This window comes from Octopus sinensis, linkage group LG22 (genome assembly GCF_006345805.1).
Source record: "Octopus sinensis linkage group LG22, ASM634580v1, whole genome shotgun sequence".
NCBI classification, from domain to species: domain Eukaryota; kingdom Metazoa; phylum Mollusca; class Cephalopoda; order Octopoda; family Octopodidae; genus Octopus; species Octopus sinensis.
This window is the reverse complement of record NC_043018.1, coordinates 23,907,797-23,920,819: the sequence shown is the minus strand read 5'-3', so window position 1 is coordinate 23,920,819 and position 13,023 is coordinate 23,907,797. Positions and strand designations below refer to the sequence as shown.

General features: G+C 37.0%; 2 protein-coding genes across 14 annotated transcripts in view; one reads left to right on the top strand and one right to left on the bottom strand.

Moving 5' to 3' along the window:
* Positions 1-2,305, top strand: part of LOC115223204 (caspase-8) — a 45,348-nt gene extending 43,043 nt beyond the window's left edge. For 12 of the 13 annotated variants that reach the window (XM_036512131.1, XM_036512130.1, XM_036512132.1 and 9 more), the window contains one exon: positions 1,393-2,305. The gene's annotated coding sequence lies outside the window, so the exon portion shown is untranslated. The remainder of the gene's footprint in view (positions 1-1,392) is intronic. The other variant, XM_029793663.2, reaches the window with a different exon arrangement.
* Positions 2,306-6,293: 3,988 nt separating this feature from the next.
* Positions 6,294-13,023, bottom strand: part of LOC115223130 (PR domain zinc finger protein 12-like) — a 20,690-nt gene continuing 13,960 nt past the window's right edge. Inside the window, exons 4-6 of the mRNA XM_036512210.1 lie at positions 12,964-13,023; positions 10,729-11,016; positions 6,294-6,534 (exon numbers count right to left, since the gene is read on the bottom strand). The exon at positions 12,964-13,023 is cut by the window's right edge and continues 55 nt beyond it. Of these exons, the coding sequence (XP_036368103.1) occupies positions 6,314-6,534; positions 10,729-11,016; positions 12,964-13,023 (569 nt within the window). The 3' untranslated portion in view covers positions 6,294-6,313. The remainder of the gene's footprint in view (positions 6,535-10,728; positions 11,017-12,963) is intronic.

Genomic DNA, 13,023 nt, shown 5'->3' with positions numbered 1-13,023 from the left:
TGTGTTTGTCCCCCTAGCATTGCTTGACAACCGATGCTGGTGTGTTTATGTCCCCGTCACTTAGCGGTTCGGCAAAAGAGACCGATAGAATAAGTACTGGGCTTACAAAGAATAAGTCCTGGGGTCGAGTTGCTCGACTAAAGGTGGTGCTCCAGCATGGCCACAGTCAAATGACTGAAACAAGAAAAAGATTAAAGAGAGAGAGAGAGTAATTGGAGGTCTGGACAGCTCCCTGGCTTGTCAAACCATCCAACCCATGCCAGCACGGAAAACGGACGTTAAACAAGGATGATGGTTTGTGTGTGTGTGTGTGTTTGTACATTTATGAGTTATGTCTGTTGGTTTTGTATTTGTGAGTATGCATTTGTGTATGTGTGTGTGTGTGTGTTTGTTTGTGTGCATTCATGTGTGTTTATATGAGCATGTGTATGTGTATATCTCCATGTATGTGCGCAGGCTTGTGTGTGTGTGTGTGTGTGTGTTCATATGTGTATATGTATGTGTCCATATGTGTGTGTGTATTCACATGTTCATGTGTACATGTGTGTCTTGATATATGTGTGCAGGTTTGTGTGTTTTTCATGTTCATATGGGCACGTATACGTGTATGTCTCCATGTCTGTGTGTGTGTGTGTATTCACATGTGTGTGTGTGTGTATTCATATGTCTCCATATATGTGTGCAGGTTTGTGAGTGTCATATGTGGGACTTACTACACTTTTGAAAAATGCTCAACTGTTGTACTACACTTTGGCAATTTTCATATCTTGGCATCTAAAGCTGCTGGAGATACATCAGTTTGACCAAAAGAACTAGCTATTGGAAGAAAAATAAATATTGAAAGAAAAGTATTTGGTCAAATTTGGACATACAACAGGTTAACGTAATGATATATATATATATATAAGACCAAAAAGGGTACGTTTGTATTTTTTTTACATATATCACGGACGTTAAACGACGATGATGATATATGTAAAAAAATACAAACTGGGACAAGAATGCAAAACACTTAGAAGCCGAAATTGCGAAGATGATCCGGTTCTTGACTGAAGATTGATAGCTTCGAATGTCCCGTCCGTGTTTTTTGTATCGTCTTCTAAGTGTTTTGCATTCTTGTCCCAGTTTGTATTTTTTTTACATATATATATATATATATATATATATATATATATATATATATATATATATGTATATATGCATGCACACACACACACATTGACATGAAACCCTTGTTAAATCTGATGAAGAATATATGTGCTGTGATAAATGCATAAACTGATATGAGATAACATGTATGTATAATGCAACAGTATGTGACTTTTCTTTGCTCCAAACAAACACATTTAGCCTTATTTTACTTTCAATTATATTGGTTTTCTTTTCATTTCAGATATAACAATTTTTACATGGTGTCTTAAAGTATATATATATATACAATATATACGCTAACATATATTCAATGATATATTAATGAAATTAATATTCACAAAACCTCAATGATGAAGGAACTATCTAGAAGCACAGTTCTAGATTATTTTTATATTTTCTTTAATCTTTTTACTTGATTTAATCAGCAGACTTCAATTACCATATTCTCCAACATAGAAGTTGAAATTTTGGGACCAGAATTTACTGCCATAAAACAAATGTAGGGGGAGCTGGCAGAAACGTTAGCACACTGAGCAAAATAAAAAATGCTTAGTGGTATTTCGTCTGTCTTTACGTTCTAAGTTCAAATTCCCCCAAGGTTGACTTTGCCTTTCATCCTTTCGGGGTCGATAAATTAAGTACCAGTTGCATACTGGGTCGATCTAATCGACTGGCCCCCTCCCCAAAAATTTCGTGCCTTGTGCCTAGAGTAGAAAAAAGAAAAAAACCTAAAAAAACAAATGTTTGGTCAACTTATACACTAAGATAAATTTGGAGAACGACGCATTTCATGTGAAATGCTGCAGAATTTGGAAAGATAGTGATGATGTCTGAATGTTTACACTATATACTATGTGAACTTGTATGCTGGAAAATATGGTATGTTGTAGTATAGCTTTCAGATGTTTCAGTTGATTTTATCCATGTATTTTGTCTAGTTCTTATGTTATAAATACACAGACATTTCAGAAGTAAATAGACACCTCATTATACTGTCTTACCCATGTGGACACTATTCTTTGGTATGATGCCTATACATTTTAAATCATTGAAACCTGTACAAAGTGTGACTACTAAATACTTGATTATGTACTTAAATGGATCAAATAACATTATTTTGTTTCTAGAAATAAATCTTTCAAAAACTATTGTGTCTATTTATTTTTGAGATCTCTATTTATATTTATCAGATGGTTAATTAGAATTTTAAGCCGATCATATCCAGCCCTAATATTCCACTTGTTTTAAGTTCAAACTGATCAGATCCAGCCTCTCACACCTATCATACAATGCCATTCTAAAAGTAAACAATCAGGCCATTGAAATCTAAAAGCCACAAGATAATGCATGATTAATTCAAAACAATATGACCAAGAGCACTCAGAGAGTGAAAACCTCCACCGACACAACACCAATATACTCTCAACTGGAGATGATTTTTAAAATGAGAATATCTGAAATAAAATCCTTCTATGAATATCATGAAACCTTTTGGTTTTCTGTTCTCTTTAATTCTGGTCCTGTTGTTCTAGATCGAAGTATAAAATTATGTATATATGTAAGTATACTGTAAAGTGTTAAAATGTATGTATAATCTCCTAATATGATAATGAGCATTGTCTTTTTATATATTCGTATGTGTATATATATAATTAAAATCAAAATAAGGGTGAAAAAATTGGATATTAATTTAATAACATCAATTTAACACCAAGTGGTTTAGTGCATAAAAAACTGAGATTTATTAAATATTAATACACAAATATGAGAGAGAATCCACTATGTGGATGCTCTAATGCTAAAAATAGATCCGCAATGGTCTCAACCACTAAGAATTGTTCTCAAGAAAAATTTAGCACAACTATGAACGTAAGCGTTGAGACCATTGCGGATCTATTTTTAGTGTTAGAGCGTCCACATAGTGGATTGTCTCTCATATTTGTGTGTATATATATATATATATATATATATATATATATATATATATATAAATTTGTGTATATATATATGTATATCTTGCTACTTATGTGCTCTCTCAACGAGATACCGAGCATTGACCTTTCCATGGCTCTTTGAGCCGTTACCAGTCTTTGCTCTTCTCTCTTTGTGGTAGCTACCATATAATGAGGTTAATAAGTAGCAAGATCATCAGAAAGAAGTCCAACGTGAGAGATGTCATCGCAGAGTATACACGCAGCAAGTATAGATGGGCTGGACACGTCGCCCGGCTCACCGATAACCGGTGGACGCACGCAGTTGTCGAGTGGTACCCGCGTGAGCGGAAAAGACCACCCGGAAGACCTCTACGACGGTGGAATTACGATTTCAGGAGGACGATTGGGATCACGTGGATGAGAAAGGCGCGATCCAGAGAGGAGTGGACAGCGTGCTGTGACCAGCGGTGTCAAATGGACGCCTGACGGACTGGTCGGTCAAAGTGATCAAAGTGATATCTATATATATAAAACTGTAGTTGTGTGAGTGTCTGTCCCCTTCGATTTAGATTCCTAACTACTACCACATGTTGCGGTGCAGTTTAACCAAATTCGGGTATCTTATAGTCGTGATTCATATCGAGCCCGTCTGAGTATTAGCGCGCGTCTACGATGAGTCTACGATTTTTAAAATAATTTAACATCATTTTTTATTCCATTTTAATGTATAATTTTTCATGTGTCGATGGCGGCGGAGTTGGCGTCCACGCTCACATCTGCACCTGTGTTGCTTCTCCCCCTTCTTCCCTCCCTCGTGAAGCTGTGGGGAAGGGAGTCTAAGGAAATCAACGTCGTAATGCGTTGTCAAGGAGACCAGCGTTCTTTTAGAACAATGACTTCATGGCTTGAAGACACCAAAACAGAAATGGCTAAGAAAGCCTGAATTGGCATCTATAAGGGAAGTAACTCTCTAAAAATGCTTATATAGTTATTTCCCTTACAAACCCGAGCAACGCCGGGCGATACTGCTAGTATGTATATAAAATAGAGCCAGAGTGAGAGGTGAAGGTAGAGGAGATAAATGGCAAAGAGAGCATCATATGAATGAAAAAGGAAGGAGTGAAGATGAAGAATGAAGGAAGGAGTGAAAAAGCTGATAAACAGTGTTTGAAGTGTGAGTATATGTGTGTGTAAAAGAGAGGTATGTTTGCGTGTGTGTGTGTGTACAAGAGAACTATGTGAAACTTTACATATACATGTAAAGAAAATATAAAAAATAATCCAGTATCCTTGTCCAGTACCAAATCGATCCCAAAATCTAATCAGTTTGTGCCAGTCACTAGGTCAAGCATCCCTGAAGGTTTCATCTGAATCCATCCAGCGGTTCTTGAGATATCTTGTCCAGGGACAAACAAACAAACATCACTGAAAACAATACCTCCGTCTTTGCTAAGTCGAACGTAATAAATAAGCATTTCATTTAACCGAGAAATCTGAATGCTAAAGGTTAAAAGACATAATTCGGCAAACTAAATATTACTTACTGTCTTTTGTTTGATGCGCTGATTTATCAGCCATTCTTTTACTAATACACACACTTCTGCTATATTTCAATCATCAAAGCTTTGGTAAGTGGAATTTGAGGAAGCTTATCAAGGCATTGGTAAAGCTACAGATGTTGTAAATGATACTTGCAGAGAGGTACTGTGCAATGAGGTGCAGTTCTAAACTATGTTGTTATAAGCAAATACTTCTCGACTACACTGCCACGCTTGAAATTAAATGGAAGGAAATCTTCAGTAGTTCTTTAAATAAACTTTTAAAAAATCATATTTTGATTTATTAGTCTTATTCGAATGGCTGTATATTAGCACTTTTAAATATTATACCATCTTGTGTATGTTATATGGCTGTGTTACCACTACATTTTGTGTCACACTACACTGTGGTCATTCCATGGCTGTGTTACCACTACATTTTGTGTCACACTACACTGTGGTCATTCCATGGCTGTGTTACCACTACATTTTGTGTCACACTACACTGTGGTCATTCCATGGCTATGTTACCACTACATTTGGTGTCACACTATTCTGCATCAGTTACATTGCATTATTACTATTATGTTTTGTGTCACACCATTCTGTGTTTGTTACATGGCTGTGTTACCATTACATTTTGTATCACACCACCCTGTTGTTGCTTACAGGGTCGTATTACTATTGCATTTTATGTCACACTATTCTGTGTCTGTTATATGGCTGTATTATCATTACATTTTGCGCCGCATCATCCAGTATCTGTTACATGGCTCTGTTACCAATACATTTTGTGTCACACCAGCCCGTTGTTACTACATGACTGTAGTGCCATTAGATTTTATGTCACACCATCCTTTGTTTGTTACATAAGATAGGAAAATGAATAAGAGTGCTTTTTTGTTTTGGTAACACTCATTTACAACTATTGTGGTCACAGTCCAATGACTGAAACCAGTAAAAGATAAAGATCTGTATATATATATATGTGTGTGTGTGTATATATATATATGTGTGTGTGTGTATATATATATATGTGTGTGTGTGTATATATATATATATATGTGTGTGTCTGTGTGTGTGTATATATGACCGCGTGTGTATCGTTGGCGATTTTCTTTCTCCATCTTCCCTTCCTTGGACCTTTCCTTTTTCTATGTTTCTGACGAAGAGCTTCGCTTGAAACGTTAAATCCTCCTTCTTTCTTCCCTTTCATGAGCGTCCAATACACTATACTTGTTCCATGTACTCGTGTTGTTGTGTTTTCATGTTTGGATTAACTATATATATATATATATATTATATATGTATATATATATATATAATATATATATATATATATATATATATATATATATATATATATATATAGGTGCAGGAGTGGCTGTGTGGTTGCTTCCCAACCACATGGTTCGGGGTTCAGTCCCACTGCATGGCACTTTGGGTAAGAGTCTTCTACTATGCTTTGGGTCGACCAAAGCCTTGTGATGGAAACTGAAAGAAGCTCTTTGTATATATATGTATATATATATATATATAAACTCAAAATACTTCTCATTGTCGATCTCTCAATCTTCCTAAAGTTTCAGTAAAAAGATCTCATCAGATAAAATTTTAAAATATGAATAAAGAAGAACAACAAATAAGGAATAAAAAACACAACAAAACATGTTTTTCCAACTGCAATATTTATGGAGGATTATTCTGTGTTGCTGTTGTTGTTGTTGATGACGGCGACGACGACGACGATGAAGACGTCAGTCCGACAACGGGCCTCTGCTTATGGTAAGAACTGTTGTTAAATGATTCATCGGAGTGTGGCCTGTGACGAGAACTCCTCTGATGGGCTCTCAGTCCTGCTAACTGTGAATATGAACTCTGGCACACTGTACAACGATAAGGCTTCTCACCTGCAAAATATAAATTGTACACAGAAATTATAACCTTTACTAGCAGTATCGCCCGGCGTTGCTCGGGTTTGTAAGGGAAATAACTATATAAGCATTTTTAGAGAGTTATAGCCAAAAAATAGCAAAAAAAATGATGGTAAATTTTTTTTTAAATTGTTGACTCATCGTAGACATTTTTAGAGAGTTACTTCCCTTATATAATAGCGAAAAAATGCATTAAAATGGAAAAAAATTATTTTTAAAATCGTAGACTCATCGTAGATGCACGCTAATACCCAGAAGGGCTCGATATGAATCACGAATATAAGATACCCGCTTTTGGTTACACTGCACCGCAAAATGTGGGAGTAGTTAGGAATCTAAATTGTAGGAGACAGACACACAACTTCACTTTTATATATAAAGATATCCTTCCATACATAATTCTGTACCTGCTTCTTGTGGTATGAATGTGTATGAACACTGAAACTGTTTACCCTTGACTAGTTTCTTTGTCCTTATGGGACTTATTTTATCTATGGACCCCTTTGATTATTATTTTATTCTGGTGGACCCCCATCACCATTTGATGTTTAACCCTTTCGTCACCAACCCGGCAGAAACCAGCTCTGGTTCTGAGTACAAAATCTTGTTTACATAAGTTTTGAATTAAAATCTTTCACCAAACCTTGGTTACACTTTATGTTCCTAACACTAGCTGAATGAAAACTAAGTTGTTTTACTAAATTCTTTGTAATATTTAAAGTAATTGAAAGAACCACAGAGCATCTCAAAATAAATATAGTAACGAAAGGGTTAAAAACTAGTTTTATAGAAACTCCTTCCAAAATTCTTATTTTGTTTTCCACACATTAACTTGTGAAGGTTAAACTATATAAAATGTTTGAGAAAGAAACCCAGTTGTTTCTTGCAATACATACATCTAAAGCAGAATTTTTTCAGGGGCACTTAAAATGCTATTGTGGATCTTCAATTTGCTATTTTGTTGCGTGGATCCTCATGGCCATATGGACCCTGATTGAAATGAACTAGTGGACCAAACCTATCTCATCAGGTATCTAGAGAGGATAATGAGAATTGGGACATATTCAAGATGGCTTTTAGATGTTAGGTCTCTATTTGTCAACTCAGGTCACAAGCTGGTATTGATCCCTTTATTCTTAGGCCCATGTGCTCAGACAGGATATTGGCATGTAGCTGAAGCCACTATGTTTACAAGCTGCAATATGGTGTATTTAGTAATATAATTTCATTGCATTTAATATCGCACATGGTAGAGCAGGATGTTGTTGCTGGGTATATGCTTGGTGAATGTTCAGTGGCAAATTAAGACATCAGCAGAGCCAGTTTTTGCATTTGGTGGTGATGGTTACAAACTTAGTGATGCTAAGTTAAAAATTGAGTCTGGGTAGGTGGCAAGGTGGTACTGTACTCAATACAGATGACGGGTTAAATATCCTGCCCTTGTGTGTGAGGCAGCCAGTCTTAAGGTTTATTGCCAGTGGTTTGAAGTTCATTAACAGAAGATATCTCTGGTGGCAACAATAAGATACTTCATTCTTCCTGTTGATGGATACTGCAGACTGTTGAAGCATGTGCAGTCTGCCATGGGGACAGAGTTGGCAATTATGCATTCCAGGTTAGTAATTAGGGGCCCTTTCAGTGATACTCCATTAGATATTGGAGTGGTCTCCAACTGTTGCAGCGTCTCCAGATGAAATAAGACAAAAAGGTGGAGTTGTCTCCATTCTTGCATCTGAAGGAGTGTGTATGTTGTGTATACCTTTCCTTAAATTTGTTGACCATCATGCCCCTGTAGTTTCTTATATCAGCTGGTGTAAGAGTGACTCTATAAAGTACAGCCTTTGAGAGCTATTGTTAGGATTTCAGCAGTTACCAGTTGGGATGTTGATTAAAGGCTGTATAGGTGTGTGTTTGGGACTATTGTAGCGTGTAATGTTATAAGCGATGTTGTCTTAGTAGGAGTAACGTTGGGAGTGGAGAGTTTATAATACAAATTTTTTCTAGGAAAATGTTATGGTCAATTACTTCAATAAAAACCTAACATCTTAAAACCACCTTGAATTTGTCTCAAATCCCATTTTTCTCCACTAGATACCTGACGAAATGAGTTATTCATCTCAAGATCCTATGAAACTTTAACATGTATGTGGCTCGACAAAACCATTGTTGAATAATCTACCTATCTGTTTGTCTGCCTGTCTGTCTGTCTGTCTATCTATCTATCTATCTATCTATCTATCTATCTACCTATCTATCTATCTATCTGTCTATCTATCTATCTATCTATCTATCTATATTTCTCTCTCTCTCTCTCTCTATCTATCTATCTATCCACACACGCACACACTCACACACATATACAGGGTGCGATGGGTAAACTGTTGCCATTTGATATTTTTAATTTCGCATATGTGCATTGATTGTTTTTGATTTTGTCGACTACACAGTATAGTTGGGTAAGTTGGGCACCGTCTATGAGAAAAACAGTGCCATGACGCAATTCACTCTACCAGAGATTTGGAAACAACATGCTTGGCATTTGTGCTGGAAGCTCCACGAAGAACATTTTGCAGTGTTTGAGTGTGAATCTGAGGACAATGCAGAAGATTCGGAAAGAGTTGGATGAGTCTAATGATGATTACGAAGGACCGGAACTCGGAAAACTCACTCTGATTGTTCTGATAAGAAAAGAACTCTTGAATTTGTTGGTGAGATCCAGGCCATGATTGACAATGATCCCTCCATGTCAATCAGGTCCATCGCCAGGGATATGGGAGTGTCTGAGTTTCTTATCAGGCAGGTAGTACATGAAGACATTCGGTATTCCTCATACAAGATGAGAAAGGAAAAAGTTTTATCCCAAGCCATCAAGGACATGGGGAAAGACACCATACGAATCTTTTGGATAAACTCAAGCATCCCCTCCAACTGAACATGCTTTGGTTCTTCTCAGGCGACAAAAATTTCTGCTTCCATTCATCTTCCCACACGGCCTCACACTCAACACGGAGATCTACATCAAGTGCTTGGAGGAGGTAGTGCTGCCCTGGGTCAAGAGAGTGGCTGCTGGACGACCCTATGTCTAGCAACAGGACTCTGCACCATGTCACACAAGCAGGAGAACCCAGTCATGGCTGTCAGACAATTTCTGCCACCACATCACCCTTAACATCTAGCCACCTAACTCCCCAGACTGCAACCCCCCTTGATTATTATGTGTGGGGTGTAGTTGACGAGAGACCAACAAAACTCCTTGTAACACCAAAGACGAACTGAAGGCAAGGATTATGGTAGCATTCACCAACTTAAACAAGGAGATTGTCCAGAAGAGTTGCAGGAGATTCCGAAGTGGTCTTGAGGCCGTCGGTGGAGCCAATGGCGATTTTATTGAATAAATTTACTCTTTAGTGTTTCAAGATATTTTAATGTAAATTTGGTGAATATATCTGTTAAAATGAGTTGTCAGTGTCATTTTCATTTTTGCGTAATTTAGACGACAGCTTATTCACCGCATCCTGTACTACGTACATATTCATACACACACTCATATATATACTTACATCCATATATATATATATATATATATAATATATATATATATATATATATATATAGTTAATCCAAATATGAAAAGACAAAGAAAACACAACAACGCGCGGACGTGGAACAAGTATAAATATTATGGACGCTCAGGAAAGAAGGAGGGTTAATGTTTCGAGCGAGCTCTTCGTCAGAAACATAGGAAGAGGAAAGATCCAAAGAAGGGAAGACGGAGAAAAAAAATCGACAACGATATATATATATAATATACACATACATACATACATACATACATATATTCATACTCACACACACACTCACATATACACACACGTGTGTGTGTGTGTGTGTTGTGTGCGTGTGTCTTTGTGTGTGTGTTTGTACCCCTTACCGCTTGCCAATCAGTGTTGTTTCGTTTCCATCCTTGTGACTTAGCGATTTGATAAGAAGTCCAATAAAATAAGTACTAAACTTAAAAAACAACAACAAAAAAAACAAAACAATAAGTACTGAATTCGATTTGCTCGACTAAAACCTTTCAAGGCGGTGCCCCAGCATGACCGCAGTTCAAATAACTGAAACAAGGGAAAAGGTATAAGATAACAGAATGCATGAATGTCACAAACTCACCTGTATGAAGTCGTGTGTGGTTCCGTAATGTCGACGACTGACTGAAGCTACGGTTGCAAAATTTGCAAACAAACGGTTTCTCTAGAGTATGGATGCGCATATGTGAACGTAGGTTGCTCCTGGAATTGAAACCTCTCCGACACAAAACACAATGTAATCGTGTGCCGAGGGTTGGCAAAGAATTCGAAGATGTCCTGTTACCATCTGAATGGTTCCATTGTGGATTTTGTTGAGTAACTTGTGACTGTACGGAATGCTGAGTCGTTTTGCAGTTTCGGTTAACAGATTCTGAAAGTACAAACAACGGTTTCGGTTAACAGATTCTGAAAGTATAAACGAAAAAAAAAGGCTATAGAGACAGATGTATGAGTTCCTATCATTTGTTAACATCCAGGGTGTTAACAAATGGTAGGAACTTCAGGGTCTGGGTAGATAGCGGGCAAAGAGGCCGACAATTTGTAGCCTCAGGTTACTAGCACTGTGTGTGTATGTGTCCACACCCGTGGTCAAAAACAGTATTCAAAAAGGTACCACAGTGAGCCTCAGTCTATTTAGCTGTATGTAGGTACCACAGTAAACCTCAGTTCACTTAGCTGTATGTACGTACCACAGTAAACTTCAGTCCACCTAGTTGTATGTAGGTACCATGGTAAGCCTCAATCTACCTAGTTGTATGTAGGTACCACAGTAAACCTCAATCCACCTAGTTATATGTAGGCCTCAATTCACGTAGCTGTATGTGGTTATCACAGGCTGGTGTTGTTTAGCTATGAACTTTGATGTCACAACAGGGAATACTATATAATTTTCAGTAGAGGGTATAGATGATATATGAGAGGGTAATGAAACCTTCCTGGCTTTAAGGGTGTCGCGAAACGCCTGGTTGGAGGCCCAAACTTCCGAGTTCATTTATAAGGCTTAGAAAAACTGAAGGACCGCTGTGTGACTGTGAAGGGAATATCTTTATATATAAAATTGAAGTTGTGTGTGAGACTCTGTCTCCTCCGATTTAGATTCCTAACTACTCCCACATTTTGCGGTGCAGTTTAACCAAAAGCGGGTATCTTATAGTCGTCATTCATATCGAGCCCTTCTGGGTATTAGCGCGCGTCTACGATGAGTCTACGATTTAAAAAAAAAATTTACCATCATTTTTCCGCATTTTTAATGATTTTTGTTCGGGTTATATAAGGGAAGTAACTCTCTAAAAATGCTTATATAGTTATTTCCCTTACAAACCCGAGCAACGCCGGGCGATACTGCTAGTGTTGAATAAAGAAATGATACTCCCGTGTTTTCTTTTACCCAGAGCCAGGAACTTTTCAGCACCGCCTCGTAGGTCACTGAGGGATGTATGTGTGTGCGTGTGCGTATGTCAAAGGTGGGCAACGTTCATTGAAAAGTTAACTTCGTTAAACCAAAAAGTTAACTTCGATAACCGTTAATTATTTCCTAATGTAAAGGAAGTTATCGATAAACCGTTAATGTTAATTTTTATTATAGAAAGAAAAACCCAACGATTTTTGCTCTAAAACCATATAAAAACACATTTATAAAGTGCCAAAACTATAAAATCCGTTAACTTCAATTGAATTGAAGTAAACGGAAGTTAACTCAAATTGACTTGAGTTAACGGAAGTTGATTAGTCCGATAATGGTTAACTTAAAAGTTAAATAGTTAACGGAAATGTTAACTTCGTTAATTAACGATTAAGATATTAACGGTTTGGTGCTCCGGTTTGGCGTATGTGTATATGTGAGAACATATGTATTTTTGTATTTGTGTGTGTATTTGTGTGCACTTGTGTGTGTGTATGCATCTATGTATGCATTATGTACGTATGTATGCATATGCGTATATTATGTTTGAGTGTATATGTGTGCGTGTGTATGTGTGTGTATGCATATAATTATGTGTATGTATGTATGTGTGTATCTGAGTGTATGTATATAGGAATGTACGGATGTGTATATAAATGCATGTATGTATATATGTATGCATATATTTGTGTGTATGTGTATATATTCGTATGATTTTGCATGATATGTGTGTATGATTTTATTTTCCTGACTGGAGTTTTGGATGACGGCCAAAGACCCGAAATATCGGATTCAGCACTCCTGAGGATAGGTGCATCGATAAGAGATCGATATTCACTTCCGGTCACAGAAGTATCACTGAAAAAAAAAACAATACTACAAAACAAAAACAACAACAAACGAAAACTTACTGACCTGCTTTCCATTTGACATATTCACTGTTACTGAATGACGTCATTCCGGGAATTCCCATGT